Source organism: Haliotis asinina, chromosome 10 (genome assembly GCF_037392515.1).
Source record: "Haliotis asinina isolate JCU_RB_2024 chromosome 10, JCU_Hal_asi_v2, whole genome shotgun sequence".
In the NCBI taxonomy this organism is placed as follows: domain Eukaryota; kingdom Metazoa; phylum Mollusca; class Gastropoda; order Lepetellida; family Haliotidae; genus Haliotis; species Haliotis asinina.
In genome coordinates, this window is record NC_090289.1 from 55545313 (window position 1) to 55561905 (window position 16593).

The window sequence follows — 16593 nt, forward strand, 5'->3', positions numbered from 1 at the left end:
CTCTCCAACAGCAGTATATTATCTGTACAAACTACGTACAGACATGTATTAAACATGCCTGTATAGTTGAGCCCTGCGTGTGTGTGATGTTTCCTGGTGACTACGCGGCCTATTTCACAATTCGCCCACAGATGCCTAGTCTGTCTCACAGTCACTGAACCACAAATTTGTCCCAACAGCCTAGTCCATCCTGCAATGCTTAAGTCCTAAATGAAGCAAGTCTAGATTTACATTGGTCCGCAGGTCTCCCTGTGGCACTTTTCCTATTTGTTACAGTTAGAGTCAAAATTGTATATATTCAGTGACTAACTGTTAGGCTAACAGATGCATGACAATACCGGATTCTAAAATGGCCATTGGATAATAACGGTCTCGGGGTCGTGTTTGGTACGCTTGCTATTTAACGTCACACACAGTTTATATCATGGCGGACTGTAAATAAGTCAGTGTTGACCGATCAGTCAGGTTATTGACGCAATCAACATTGATCGGTACAAATGGCTCGAGGTTGGGTTTAACATAGGTAATAGGATTTCAGCATCTACAGTACTAACACATGTGATAGGATTTCAGCATGTACAATACTCACATAGGTGATAGGATTTCAGCATCAATTATACTAAAATAGCTGATACAGCTTTAGCATCTACAATACTGGCATTTGAATAGACCCAGCAAAGGAAAGGATACCGAAGGTGGTGGTGGTGGGTTTGATACTACTGCTTGTATAATCACAATGGCATGTTGGAGATGTCTAAGATTACTTGTCAGTGTTAACGTTTCATGACAAAAGCCTCACCAACCAATGTTTCGCTTCTTGTCCAGATTCACACAAACAGAAATACTACTAGTCTTAACCACAGCATATTGGATATTTCAGAGATTGGTCTTCATGCCAACTGTAAGTATCAAGGCTGGCAGGTTGGTGATTGTGTCAGGTTGATGTCCACATGCAAGAAAGTACAAAACCACAAGTCTGATATGAAATATATTTATTTGCACCAGCCATTATATCTCTGCTGCACTGTGACTCCAACATGCAACAGGAAGTTACACTCAAACATGGCTAAGCAAGCAGTCTGAAAACATCAAACCCCTTTCCCAACAACCCTTACTCCTCCTTCACCTGAAAACACAATGACGATTAACCAACCACAAAACCACTGACAAATATCAAAAGGCTGGTTCTTGAATGTGTTTTCAAAAAACGTCCCAGTATCTAGCAATGTTCAGGAACTAAATGGGCTTATATTTGACGTGGTATGAGGCTGGTTTTGAGTCTTTCTCGACACTGTATACAGTTCTGAAAACTGCCAAAAAAAGTCATTTGAAAAACTTTAATTACTTTTTGATCTGTCTGAAACAATATTAATCACTTTAAATGCAACATGTGAAGAAACCTGAACATTGTGTCATCAGACTCTCCAGCCATGACGTTCAAACATCACCAATGGCTGTACACAGCTAAAGCTCACAGTCATTCATAAGACTTAAGACGAGTGGGAGACTTGATATGGGGTCTCCTGCACCCTGGATACATCCCGATACCAGGCTATGATGGGTGATGAGAATCTTCCCATCGATTTGATGATACACAAGCATGCTCTTAGGAACGTCACATTCCAGCGAAGTGGAGGTGAGGACTAAAACATAAGGGACAAACCACTTTTTAGTCTGGGGACCTGGGATTATGTTTGGATACAAAATGTCTTTGCAAGAAATGTTGGGTGTCTAATGAACAATCTCTTGAACTCTCACATGAAGCTATTTCTGTATGTACTACCACAGGACAAATTATTAATGTTCACTATATTGGGATTTTTTTTTTTCTGAAAATATTCTAGGAGTCATTTGAATATTCCCACAGACTCCCTACTGGCTTGATGCTGGAGTGTGGGTTATACTCTGGGGTGTACACATTACAGCTTGCAGCCATGTGCAGAGATGACACAGTCAACAATAACGTTTATGTCATGCCTTTACCTGTGTGTGCATCTAGTGTTCCCTGAACTGATGAAAGAATTCCATTCTAGCTGAATGAATGAATGCTGCTTAAAAATAACAGTACATGTTCTCAAATAAGCATCTTAACCAAAATATATTCTGTTGAGACCATTTGTGGGTGAGAACAACATTGACTATAACATCAGATATGTTTAAACAAAACATATAAAGCTGGGTCAAGCTGGTAAAGCACAGGTACAAACAACAATGATTAACTAATAAACAAGAGCAGATTCTAAAACAACAACTAACGCACACACAAAAAAGCAGGTTTAAACATAACACATCAGTTAAACTAACACAGAACAGTAGGTTACACCAACAGCTGTTTTGACTGATGCACATAAAAGCAGGTTTCAACATAACACAGCAAAAACAGAACACTGCAACTTGTAAATAGTGAAACATAAACTCATTAAAGATAAGACAAGAAGAAAGTAATGCCACAACAGATTTTTCTTCTGAATTGACAAATGTGGGTTTGGAATGACAACATAAATATTTTCAAAAGCATGAAAATATATTTTCTTCTCAGTCATAACATCCAACGAACAGGACAGATCATGTGACAGTACACCATTCATAACTGCAAATATTCCAGATTTTAAGATCCAGGCTAGCTATTGTTGAGCATTCAGAGCTCAAGGAACTTCCTCCACCCATTTTTAACACATTGGCTATGATCAAAGTTGCAAATTTGTAGGGCTACGAATGTTTCAAGAATTAGAGCCCAAAATAAATATTCCATACAAAAGTTACACTCACAAAGAGGCTCTTGTCAGATGGTTATAGGTCAGAAACAACAACAGGGGTACATATCTAGGATATCTAAGCTTATCTCCTTGATCAGGTATGCTGGTTGGGTGTCTTGCACACTGCGATACTTTAACAATGGGAGTTACCTCCCTTTACCTTAACCATCAAGACCACTATGGGCATGGTGTGGTACTATAACAATGGGAGTTACCTCCTCCTACCTTAAACACCCAGACTGCTATGAGCAGTGCTGTCATCAATTCAATGGTCATGTAATTCTTATGCTGGGTTTAACTGTAAACAGATATGATATATTCCTGAACAAGACCATGTAGCATAAGTTTCTTACTACATATCAGAAAGAAGAATATTCTCAAAATCTTGATTACATATGAAACATACAATTGAGTTTTCACAATATAAACAATAACATTTATCACAAAAACACAATCAGATCCCTTCAGTGAGCATACAAGGCAAGCTAGAGCACTACTTACCCAGGTCAGGCCACATTGTGAGTGCAGAAAAACTATTTACTTATTTCTTAAGAATGTTGTCAAAAGCCCTTCTGAGCCTTATTTATCTCACACCGGGACAACAAGAATACAACAGGAGATGGTCAAGTCAAGCAGTGACCATTACTTTAGTGGTTAATCATCTCAGTTCAGAAACAACAAAATAAATTCCATGCCTCATTTTGATGAGAAGAAAGTAAAGAAACACCTCCACAGATTTCTTCCCCAGGGCATGTGGAGCGTATAAGACCAACAACACAACACTAGAAAACCATTACAAGATTTTCCCTGCTTATATTATAAAAATAAAATGTCTTGCAAATTCAACAGACAAACTCGTCACTGACGGGTCAATCTTTTAAATTTCAGCAAAATAATCTCGTTTTTATAGTAACAAGTCAAAGTAGCAATACAGTGGACAAGGACTGTTCAAAAGCTTCAAGGGTAGGATCAGGAGATGAAGAAGGTGACTCCTCAGAACTAAGAAAGTTTACTGTCACCGCAAATGCAAATGCCATGACTATATAGGAACTCTCCTACATCAACAATCTCTGAGACTACTACTGGGAGAGAAAACAGAAGCTCCGAGCACATAATGATACCAATAGCTTAATGAAACAACATAATACTCAGATCCAAATAAAGCTGTATAACTTTATGTGACATGCATCGCATAGACAGTGAGTAACCAGTCAAAGGCTAGACATTCCAGCAATGAAGAACAGGTAACAAAATGAACAAATTCTTTCCTCAAAGGTGAGGTCTGATAGAGAAGTCCTTCATTTAGTGCCCCATGAACCTGAGAGTAACTGAGCTGTTTGTTAGTCTGGCAGTGTTCACATATATGCTTCAGACAATAGCAATCATAATACAGCACATAACATTTGAGGAAAACTTCCACCACTGTCATTTTGACAAAAGGAAAATGCTTGTAAATTTCTGGTCCTTAGGAATCACACATATTTGAAGTGTTGATCAAGAAGATTATTGGTTGGTGGAGAAATACATAAATTATGTGGATGATGTTTAAGATTATGCACATCTTCATCTACTTTGTGAATTTTAGGTGAGTGGTAGACCACAAGACCCCATAAAGATCGAGATGTGGAACCTGTTTGTCCTGTGTTGAGTTGGGTGTCATAGGAACAGGGTTCGAGTTTATCACAGCGTGTCAGCTTAATTAGGAAGGACAGCCCACAGTGATGCAAGTCACTGACAGTATTCAAGTTAGTGTAACCCACAGCCATGATGCTGACAAACCTGGAAACATAATCAGAACAAACTGGGATTTGGAATCCACATTCACAGGTTCCTGGTGTGTCCAAGGGATTGAACTCTGTACAGCACTGTGGCAAAATGACATGGCCATAACTACCCATTTAACCAAGATATGATGAACAAGCGGAACAAAGACCATGAACAACACAATTTTAGGGTTGTTTGATATAGACATGTTTATCTTCATGCTTTACAAACACCTTCATGATTAAAGATTTACTAACAGTGGCAATGGCCTCAATCATCATTGAGAATGTCTCATGACAGAGATTCTGAAACTTATACATCTCTAAAAGGATTTAATCCTCCATGAAGAGTTAATGCCGGACATAAAAATTCCAGCTGACAGTATCTGTCAAAATCAGTCTTAAGTAAGAACCTGTGGGTTCTTAAAAATACATATGGACATGATAAAACTCAACAAACACTACCTCACTAAGTCACTCACGCCTGAAAGAATGAATCAAGTGTTTGACATGAACAAACTATGAGAAAACTAAAGCAAGATGTCTTATCACCTATACATGGTAAAGTATAATCTTGTGATGAGGTTCTAGAGGACCATATACATCCATACAGTGAGAAACACAGGACCCAACTAGGGGTGAAACAGTATACAGCAGCATTTTGCCTTCAGCTCTGTATGCAGGAAATGCAAAAAAAAAAACAATCATTATTTTCGTCATAATATTTGATATTTTAGTCATACTGTCACCCTATCAACCTTTATAAATCATTTCTAAAAGGTGTTGAAATTGAATCATCTTGTCAAAATCAATGCCTCTCTTTGTTGACGACTGCTACTTTACTGTCGGTTAAGTTGTCATATACCGAACCACAGACTGCACAGAAGGCCTTGCACCGCAATATGTACCATATGTGGTAAGACTGCCTTACGCTTCACCCCTAGACCCAACAGTGTCCTTATTCCTGCTATATTTCACAGTTCTTACATTAATCTACCTTCCTCTCATAACGTTTTTAACTTATCCTACGAATCTGCCGTCTGTGAGTACCAGCATCTTGTCTGTAAAGACACACATGAGTGAAGATGCCAGTGGTACGAAGAGTGGTTACAGCAGAGCAATGAGCCACAGTGCAAGAAGCAACAAGCTTTGGTCTGTTCCAGTTATAGTGCTCAGTCTTCACCAGGCATACACTCACAAGCTGGCAGGCACACACACAATACACTTTATCAAAGATATACTGAAATAAGAACATGTGGACTTTTTCAGATCTATCATTTATCATAATCTCATAATTTCTTGTGTGCTACGAGGATACAATGACCACTTAACAATTCATGGCTTTGATTGACATATAGCTTGTTATTCTCTGTTCTCCTGAAACCCAAACTACAACTACTGTAAAACATTCTAACCATCCACACCATTGTTACAGTACAAAAATAGAGATTTGCAGCAAGATAAGCATGCCCAGATCCTCAAAACTCAAGTTTTTTGTGATCATCAGATGTTGATGAATCTTCCAAGAAGTGTCACATCATCACCAGGAGAGTTATCGGTCATCAAACCCAGGCATGGGAAAGGTTTTGGCAAAGTCATTCACCTCTGACTTGAGGGTTTGCATTTTCTCTATTGTAGCAGAATCCTTTACCAAAAACTCCTTGAAGTCCTTCAACTTTTCTGAAGACATAAACAAATATGTTGTTTATTTACTTGCATAAAAATAAAAAAATTCAATCCAATATAATTGCAGGCTTTAAATAACTCAATCAAGACCAAACAAACAAGAGACTGGCATTTCCTATATACCTGAGTCAACTAATTATTTTGGAGTAGTGCTGAGCACATGCCTTTCTAATGCAAATCTGACATAGATATTATAATATATGGGTTTATTTCATAATGGCGCAGAGAATGAATCATTGGTAGTGCCACAACATCGTGATGGCCAGTCACTGGGTGTTTATATCCTTTGAATGCAATTATGAGACAGCTAATTTCATGATAACATTGAGTGAGTGAGTGAGTGAAACTTTAACGTCACATCGGCAATATTTCAGCCATATTGTGACGATCATGATAACACATGTTGTTAATATTTAACATTTGAACATGACAATCATCACAGTAAATGGAATGCTATCACTGTGTCCACAGAATGGACTTCCAAGACTGCAGAATCCAAGTTATTTAAAGGTCACATGCAATGTAAAACACAACTTTGCAGATTTGCAGATACTAAATGACTGAGGCCCATAACTAATTAAGCCTGGACTACACAATCTAGTGACTGACCATCACAGGCACCTGCATACCTAGTCTAGACCTGAATACCTCAATCTGTGGAGTGGCCCATCAGTGCCAAGCCTTTGTGTTCACTGTGACTTACTTGTCTGCTTCTGTGCCTCAAGTCCGATGTGAACGCCCCTGTCAAGGAAGTCAACGACAGTGCGGAAGTCGTCCTCCTTGAAACCTCGTGTTGTGAGGGCGGGAGCACCTAGAATATCAGGATGGAACAAGTGAGTGCGTTGTGTTCCTGCAGTATCATGATGAGCACAGACACTTCACAGAGTGTACCCAGTGTGTCAACCCTGGACCTTTGAAGGCAAACACATGAAGGACAAGGTGATCCCAGCAACATGGCACCGGGGAGGAGTCCCTATGTCTTTGTAACCTGGAATTCTTCGTAACATTAAAATCATGTCTCTCAAGACAAATTCAATCTGATGCTACAAACCAGTAACAGCAAATCTGCTGACAACTTAGCCCAATAGTTGAGAAAATAATGATGTTTCTATTTCATAACAGCCCAGTTAGTAGTGTGAACAGGGGTGAAGACAGCTGGTTAAGACCACTCTGTTCAAAGACAAATTGTATTTATCTCATGACTATGCATAGTGATACAAGCAAAGTACAGTGGAAGAAGTGCCAGGGATGGTCCATCTGTTACCAAGTGTGGGTTATTGTTATTGTGCTGATTAGTCTCTTGAAATAACATTATATCTAGTTTCAAGCTGACCTGAATCCCCCTAAGCCAACAGAGGCTCATCTAGACCCAGCTCCAACACCCCTTCCCTTACCTAGATGCAGTCCCCCAGGTGTCATGGCACCCTTGTCCCAACTACATGTGTTCTTGTTGTTGGTGACACATCTAAACACAGCCCCAATGCCCTGACCATTACCTAGATGCAGTCCCCCAGGTGTCATGGCACTCTTGTCCCAAGTACATGTGTTCTTGTTGGTGGTGACACATCTAAACACAGCCCCAATGCCCTGACCCTTACCTAGATGCAGTCCCCCAGGTGTCATGGCACTCTTGTCCCAAGTACATGTGTTCTTGTTGTTGGTGACACATCTAAACACAGCCCCAATGCCCTGACCATTACCTAGATGCAGTCCCCCAGGTGTCATGGCACTCTTGTCCCAAGTACATGTGTTCTTGTTGTTGGTGACACATCTAAACACAGCCCCAATGCCCTGACCCTTACCTAGATGCAGTCCCCCAGGTGTCATGGCACTCTTGTCCCAAGTACATGTGTTCTTGTTGTTGGTGACACATCTAAACACAGCCCCAATGCCCTGACCATTACCTAGATGCAGTCCCCCAGGTGTCATGGCACTCTTGTCCCAACTACATGTGTTCTTGTTGTTGGTGACACATCTAAACCCAGCCCCAATGCCCTGACCATTACCTAGATGCAGTCCCCCAGGTGTCATGGCACTCTTGTCCCAAGTACATGTGTTCTTCTTGTTGGTAACACATCAAAACCCAGCCCCAATGCCCTGACCATTACCTAGACGCAGTTCCCCAGGTGTCATGGCACTCTCGTCCCAAGTACATGTGTTTTTGTTGTTGGTGACACATCTAAACCCAGCCCCAATGCCTTGACCATTACCTAGATGCAGTCCCCCAGGTGTCATGGCACTCTTGTCCCAACTACATGTGTTCTTGTTGTTGGTGACACATCTAAACCCAGCCCCAATGCCCTGACCCTTACCTAGATGCAGTCCCCCAGGTGTCATGGCACTCTTGTCCCAACTACATGTGTTCTTCTTGTTGGTGACACATCTAAACCCAGCCCCAATGCCCTGACCATTACCTAGATGCAGTCCCCCAGGTGTCATGGCACTCTTGTCCCAAGTACATGTGTTCTTGTTGTTGGTGACACATCTAAACCCAGCCCCAATGCCCTGACCATTACCTAGACGCAGTCCCCCAGGTGTCATGGCACCCTTGTCCCAAGTACATGTGTTCTTGTTGGTGGTAATACGTCTAATTCCAGCCCCAATGCCCTGACCCTTACCTAGACGCAGTCCCCCAGGTGTCATGGCACTCTTGTCCCAAGTACATGTGTTCTTGTTGTTGGTGACACATCTAAACCCAGCCCCAATGCCTTGACCATTACCTAGATGCAGTCCCCCAGGTGTCATGGCACTCTTGTCCCAACTACATGTGTTCTTGTTGTTGGTGACACATCTAAACCCAGCCCCAACACCCCTTCCCTTACCTAGATGCAGTCCCCCAGGTGTCATGGCACCCTTGTCCCAAGTACATGTGTTCTTGTTGGTGGTGACACATCTAAACACAGCCCCAATGCCCTGACCATTACCTAGATGCAGTCCCCCAGGTGTCATGGCACTCTTGTCCCAAGTACATGTGTTCTTGTTGTTGGTGACACATCTAAACACAGCCCCAATGCCCTGACCCTTACCTAGATGCAGTCCCCCAGGTGTCATGGCACTCTTGTCCCAAGTACATGTGTTCTTGTTGTTGGTGACACATCTAAACACAGCCCCAATGCCCTGACCATTACCTAGATGCAGTCCCCCAGGTGTCATGGCACTCTTGTCCCAAGTACATGTGTTCTTGTTGTTGGTGACACATCTAAACACAGCCCCAATGCCCTGACCCTTACCTAGATGCAGTCCCCCAGGTGTCATGGCACTCTTGTCCCAAGTACATGTGTTCTTGTTGTTGGTGACACATCTAAACACAGCCCCAATGCCCTGACCCTTACCTAGATGCAGTCCCCCAGGTGTCATGGCACTCTTGTCCCAAGTACATGTGTTCTTGTTGTTGGTGACACATCTAAACACAGCCCCAATGCCTTGACCCTTACCTAGATGCAGTCCCCCAGGTGTCATGGCACTCTTGTCCCAAGTACATGTGTTCTTCTTGTTGGTAACACATCAAAACCCAGCCCCAATGCCCTGACCCTTACCTAGACGCAGTCCCCCAGGTGTCATGGCACTCTCGTCCCAAGTACATGTGTTCTTCTTGTTGGTGACACATCTAAACCCAGCCCCAATGCCTTGACCATTACCTAGATGCAGTCCCCCAGGTGTCATGGCACTCTTGTCCCAAGTACATGTGTTCTTGTTGTTGGTGACACATCTAAACCCAGCCCCAATGCCCTGACCATTACCTAGACGCAGTCCCCCAGGTGTCATGGCACCCTTGTCCCAAGTACATGTGTTCTTCTTGTTGGTAACACATCAAAACCCAGCCCCAATGCCCTGACCATTACCTAGACGCAGTCCCCCAGGTGTCATGGCACTCTCGTCCCAAGTACATGTGTTCTTCTTGTTGGTGACACATCTAAACCCAGCCCCAATGCCTTGACCATTACCTAGATGCAGTCCCCCAGGTGTCATGGCACTCTTGTCCCAAGTACATGTGTTCTTGTTGTTGGTGACACATCTAAACCCAGCCCCAATGCCCTGACCATTACCTAGACGCAGTCCCCCAGGTGTCATGGCACCCTTGTCCCAAGTACATGTGTTCTTGTTGGTGGTAATACGTCTAATTCCAGCCCCAATGCCCTGACCCTTACCTAGACGCAGTCCCCCAGGTGTCATGGCACTCTTGTCCCAAGTACATGTGTTCTTGTTGTTGGTGACACATCTAAACACAGCCCCAATGCCCTGACCATTACCTAGATGCAGTCCCCCAGGTGTCATGGCACTCTTGTCCCAAGTACATGTGTTCTTCTTGTTGGTGACACATCTAAACCCAGCCCCAATGCCCTGACCATTACCTAGATGCAGTCCCCCAGGTGTCATGGCACTCTTGTCCCAAGTACATGTGTTCTTATTGTTGGTGACACATCTAAACACAGCCCCAATGCCCTGACCATTACCTAGACGCAGTCCCCCAGGTGTCATGGCACTCTTGTCCCAAGTACATGTGTTCTTGTTGTTGGTGACACATCTAAACCCAGCCCCAATGCCCTGACCCTTACCTAGACGCAGTCCCCCAGGTGTCATGGCACTCTTGTCCCCAGCACATGTGTTTTTGTTGTTGGTGACACATCTAAACACAGCCCCAATGCCCTGACCATTACCTAGATGCAGTCCCCCAGGTGTCATGGCACTCTTGTCCCAAGTACATGTGTTTTTGTTGTTGGTGACACATCTAAACACAGCCCCAATGCCCTGACCATTACCTAGATGCAGTCCCCCAGGTGTCATGGCACTCTTGTCCCAAGTACATGTGTTCTTGTTGTTGGTGACACATCTAAACACAGCCCCAATGCCCTGACCCTTACCTAGATGCAGTCCCCCAGGTGTCATGGTACCCTTGTCCCAAGTACATGTGTTCTTCTTGTTGGTGACACATCTAAACACAGCCCCAATGCCCTGACCATTACCTAGATGCAGTCCCCCAGGTGTCATGGCACTCTTGTCCCAAGTACATGTGTTCTTATTGTTGGTGACACATCTAAACACAGCCCCAATGCCCTGACCATTACCTAGACGCAGTCCCCCAGGTGTCATGGCACTCTTGTCCCAAGTACATGTGTTCTTGTTGTTGGTGACACATCTAAACCCAGCCCCAATGCCCTGACCCTTACCTAGACGCAGTCCCCCAGGTGTCATGGCACTCTTGTCCCCAGCACATGTGTTTTTGTTGTTGGTGACACATCTAAACACAGCCCCAATGCCCTGACCATTACCTAGATGCAGTCCCCCAGGTGTCATGGCACTCTTGTCCCCAGCACATGTGTTTTTGTTGTTGGTGACACATCTAAACACAGCCCCAATGCCCTGACCATTACCTAGATGCAGTCCCCCAGGTGTCATGGCACTCTTGTCCCAAGTACATGTGTTCTTCTTGTTGGTGACACATCTAAACCCAGCCCCAATGCCCTGACCATTACCTAGATGCAGTCCCCCAGGTGTCATGGCACTCTTGTCCCAAGTACATGTGTTCTTATTGTTGGTGACACATCTAAACACAGCCCCAATGCCCTGACCATTACCTAGACGCAGTCCCCCAGGTGTCATGGCACTCTTGTCCCAAGTACATGTGTTCTTGTTGTTGGTGACACATCTAAACCCAGCCCCAATGCCCTGACCCTTACCTAGACGCAGTCCCCCAGGTGTCATGGCACTCTTGTCCCCAGCACATGTGTTTTTGTTGTTGGTGACACATCTAAACACAGCCCCAATGCCCTGACCATTACCTAGATGCAGTCCCCCAGGTGTCATGGCACTCTTGTCCCAAGTACATGTGTTTTTGTTGTTGGTGACACATCTAAACACAGCCCCAATGCCCTGACCATTACCTAGATGCAGTCCCCCAGGTGTCATGGCACTCTTGTCCCAAGTACATGTGTTCTTGTTGTTGGTGACACATCTAAACACAGCCCCAATGCCCTGACCCTTACCTAGATGCAGTCCCCCAGGTGTCATGGTACCCTTGTCCCAAGTACATGTGTTCTTCTTGTTGGTGACACATCTAAACACAGCCCCAATGCCCTGACCATTACCTAGATGCAGTCCCCCAGGTGTCATGGCACTCTTGTCCCAAGTACATGTGTTCTTATTGTTGGTGACACATCTAAACACAGCCCCAATGCCCTGACCATTACCTAGACGCAGTCCCCCAGGTGTCATGGCACTCTTGTCCCAAGTACATGTGTTCTTGTTGTTGGTGACACATCTAAACCCAGCCCCAATGCCCTGACCCTTACCTAGACGCAGTCCCCCAGGTGTCATGGCACTCTTGTCCCCAGCACATGTGTTTTTGTTGTTGGTGACACATCTAAACACAGCCCCAATGCCCTGACCATTACCTAGATGCAGTCCCCCAGGTGTCATGGCACTCTTGTCCCCAGCACATGTGTTTTTGTTGTTGGTGACACATCTAAACACAGCCCCAATGCCCTGACCATTACCTAGATGCAGTCCCCCAGGTGTCATGGCACTCTTGTCCCAAGTACATGTGTTCTTGTTGTTGGTGACACATCTAAACCCAGCCCCAATGCCCTGACCCTTACCTAGATGCAGTCCCCCAGGTGTCATGGTACCCTTGTCCCAAGTACATGTGTTCTTGTTGTTGGTGACACATCTAAACCCAGCCCCAATGCCCTGACCCTTACCTAGACGCAGTCCCCCAGGTGTCATGGCACTCTTGTCCCCAGCACATGTGTTTTTGTTGTTGGGGACACATCTAAACCCAGCCCCAATGCCTTGACCATTACCTAGATGCAGTCCCCCAGGTGTCATGGCACTCTTGTCCCCAGCACATGTGTTTTTGTTGTTGGTGACACATCTAAACACAGCCCCAATGCCCTGACCATTACCTAGACGCAGTCCCCCAGGTGTCATGGCACTCTTGTCCCAAGTACATGTGTTCTTCTTGTTGGTGACACATCTAAACACAGCCCCAATGCCCTGACCATTACCTAGATGCAGTCCCCCAGGTGTCATGGCACTCTTGTCCCAAGTACATGTGTTCTTGTTGTTGGTGACACATCTAAACACAGCCCCAATGCCCTGACCATTACCTAGACGCAGTCCCCCAGGTGTCATGGCACTCTTGTCCCCAGCACATGTGTTTTTGTTGTTGGTGACACATCTAAACCCAGCCCCAATGCCCTGACCCTTACCTAGATGCAGTCCCCCAGGTGTCATGGCACTCTTGTCCCAAGTACATGTGTTCTTCTTGTTGGTGACACATCTAAACCCAGCCCCAATGCCCTGACCCTTACCTAGACGCAGTCCCCCAGGTGTCATGGCACTCTTGTCCCCAGCACATGTGTTTTTGTTGACAGTGATGTAGCACATTTCCAGAACACGCTCTATGCGGGCACCGTCTGTGCCCTTGGGACGGAGGTCAACCAGCACCAAATGGTTGTCTGTGCCTCCTGGAACAGTTGACAAATTCCAGACCAACAATCATCATGAAACAACCATCCTGAACACACAATCTGACAATCACTGTGACACAACCATCCTGAATACTAATGAGAATTGATGAAACACACAATTAGATTACATTCAAACAAACAATGAGGCAATCATCTGTCCAAGTTGTAGCTTCAGAACAAGACATCCCACCCTGACGGGAAGGATTAATACTCCAATTCGGATGTCAGTGAACATTAGAGTTAGGATCCCAGTTACAGTCTACAGTGTTCTAGGCCAAACAAGTACATAAGTGAACACATATGGAACAAACCATACTGACAACATGACACCAGATGAGTCACAAAGGTGCCACCTCTTAGCATCAGACAAGTGATAGTCTCCCACAACGCACATCCCTACAAGGTACAACAAAGGGGAGACAACCCACCTGACACAACTTTATAGCCATGTTTCATCAGGGCATCACTCATGGCCTTGGCATTCTTCAACACCTGTGCTTGGTATTCCCGGAACTCCTGAGATGCTGCCTGGAGACAGAACATAGTTAGGTGAAAAGATTGCAGTCACATTGTATCCACATCTAGCACTCATGGCCAAACACATCACACATTTAGTAAAGACTGGATTGTTGAAATGTCACTACATGTGGAGATGTTCATCATCAAAAAGTCATGAATATATGTTAGTTGAGTGCTGTTCATCACACAAATACTCTTGCATGACAGTTGCCTAATATAGTAGTGTAGGGACATCAGTGTAGCCGAAACAGCTGTTTGATATTAGTATGTGTGAGAGAATATTGTCTGATGCCATAATCTGGCTGTGGTAGAGCAGCCCACTCAATATGGCTAGAGTGCAGGATTGCTGCAGTGGGAATTGAACACCAAACCAAAACAAGGCAAGGATCATCAGCGGGGTGATTCCATGATCTGCAACATATATACTTCAGATTCAACATGATTGTGATCAGACCCACATTAGACGCCAATGTAGCGAGAATGAAGTTCCAATTTCCTTACTGGGTATTCGAACCAGTAGTCAGACCATGTGACAGTCAACATGTATTGATATAGGTACCTCTTTCAGAGCAATGGCTACCCCAGCAATCTGATGTTCGTGTGGTCCCCCTTGAAGTGCTGGGAACACAGCCCCATTGATCCGCTTGTCCAGGTCCCACAGTATGTCCTTCCCTGTTTTCTTGTCCACCCCCTTCACCCCCTTCCGGTAGAAGATGATGCCAGACCTGCAACACAAGGTCCTAGTAATCCACCTGACTACACCCTTCCCACAAGACTGCAGCACAATATACAAGTGACTGAGTGAGTGAGTTTAATTTTGCACCACTTTCAGCAATATCACGGAAGGGGACACCAGAAATGGTCTTCACACATTGTACCCATCAAACCATGTCTTTGGTGTGACAAGCAAACCCTCTAATCCCATCATACAGGAAAAACTGACAGAAGAAAAGCTCCAATAGGTCTGTACATCTATACATCAAACATTGAGATTTAGATACCAGTAGATGTTTCCTCCCAATCCTGTGTTTATCAGCTAGCTCAAACTAATGGTGAAATATGTTTGAGTTACTCCTGTGCCAGGTATATAAGCATTCATTTGTACATCCCCTACAAATAGATTGACACTTTTATGCAACAACAGCCACTAAACTGATTCTAAAATAGAACTGAATTCAGAGTTGTTGCAGAGTGAACGCACAATATGTCATCCTATTGTCCCAGTGGAATATGATTTTAAGTAGTAGACGCCATTAATTCTCTTCATGCAAGGTATTGAGAAATCAGTTAAATATAATGCACCACTTATAGGCGATAGGGCTGTTTTCAGGCCCAAACATACTGAGTGAAACAAATAAGCCATTACATTAAAGCACAGCTTGGGAAGAAACATGAAAAAAAGATAAAAGGACACTTGTGATTTCATATTATCCCTTATTTGTTTCTCAGAAAATTTTATTTGGGTCAAAACAGCATCCTTATTAGAAGATAAATTACAATTGTGATGTCATTCCATTGTCTGTTCGCACCATTACATTTCAGGAATGGAGCGATGTGTACCTTTTCAATTATAAGACCTTGACAGTTTGTACTCGTTGCATCACATCTGGCTAACAAAATTACCAGCAGTTTGAATGTAATTTAGGTAGGGTAGGGTAACTCTCCATTCCTTAAAAATAATATGCCTCGGCTAAATCATTATTTTTCAGGAATGGAGAGTTACTCTGACATTGCCCTCTACGAAAATACTACTTGTGACTATACCTGTGTCTGCTTCTCCTTACCTGGGTCCTCTCAGTGTCTTGTGGGTTGTGGATGATATGACATCGGCATACTCAAAGGGGCTTGGAATGACGTCTGCTGCCACTAGTCCTGATATGTGGGACATGTCCGCCAACATGTAGGCATTGCACTGATCACAGATCTGCAACACACAGGAATACAGATCAGGTCTTGCACAGGTGAATGGAAGATCGCATACAACAAGGTATACAAGTGAAAGGATGTGTATTACATGGGTATACAAGTGCATACATACACATAATGAGTTATAACACAAGTATATATACAGATACCTAGGTGGGTATAGAGAAATGTCATACATGACCATTCATAATGTAAACAAGGTACATACAGGTGAAAGGCTGTGCATCAGACATGTACATATGTATATAGCTATGCTGTAATCAGCATGACATGTGGATTTGAGGGCTGCGTTGAGGGTAGACACTCAATAGAGTATTATGTCAATAATTTGTTCTAAGAGGATTCGAGGGGCCCCCTAGAATCATGGGGTACACTTTGTTGTCGAGAAGTATACCTGTGGGATCTGTTGTTTTTTATGCTATAAATGTATTTTATTTGAAAATGTAATGGATTGGACAAAATATGTTTAAAACT

At 43.8% G+C, this 16593-nt stretch overlaps 1 protein-coding gene across 1 annotated transcript in view; it reads right to left on the minus strand.

The window, feature by feature from the left end:
- Window positions 1-975: 975 nt before the first annotated feature.
- The window catches only part of LOC137298203 (serine hydroxymethyltransferase, mitochondrial-like), a 65077-nt gene continuing 49459 nt past the window's right edge, over window positions 976-16593 (minus strand). Inside the window, exons 7-12 of the mRNA XM_067830370.1 lie at window positions 15978-16117; window positions 14753-14918; window positions 14103-14202; window positions 13516-13671; window positions 6909-7016; window positions 976-6199 (exon numbers count right to left, since the gene is read on the minus strand). Coding sequence (XP_067686471.1) covers window positions 6072-6199; window positions 6909-7016; window positions 13516-13671; window positions 14103-14202; window positions 14753-14918; window positions 15978-16117 — 798 coding nt within the window. The 3' untranslated portion in view covers window positions 976-6071. The remainder of the gene's footprint in view (window positions 6200-6908; window positions 7017-13515; window positions 13672-14102; window positions 14203-14752; window positions 14919-15977; window positions 16118-16593) is intronic.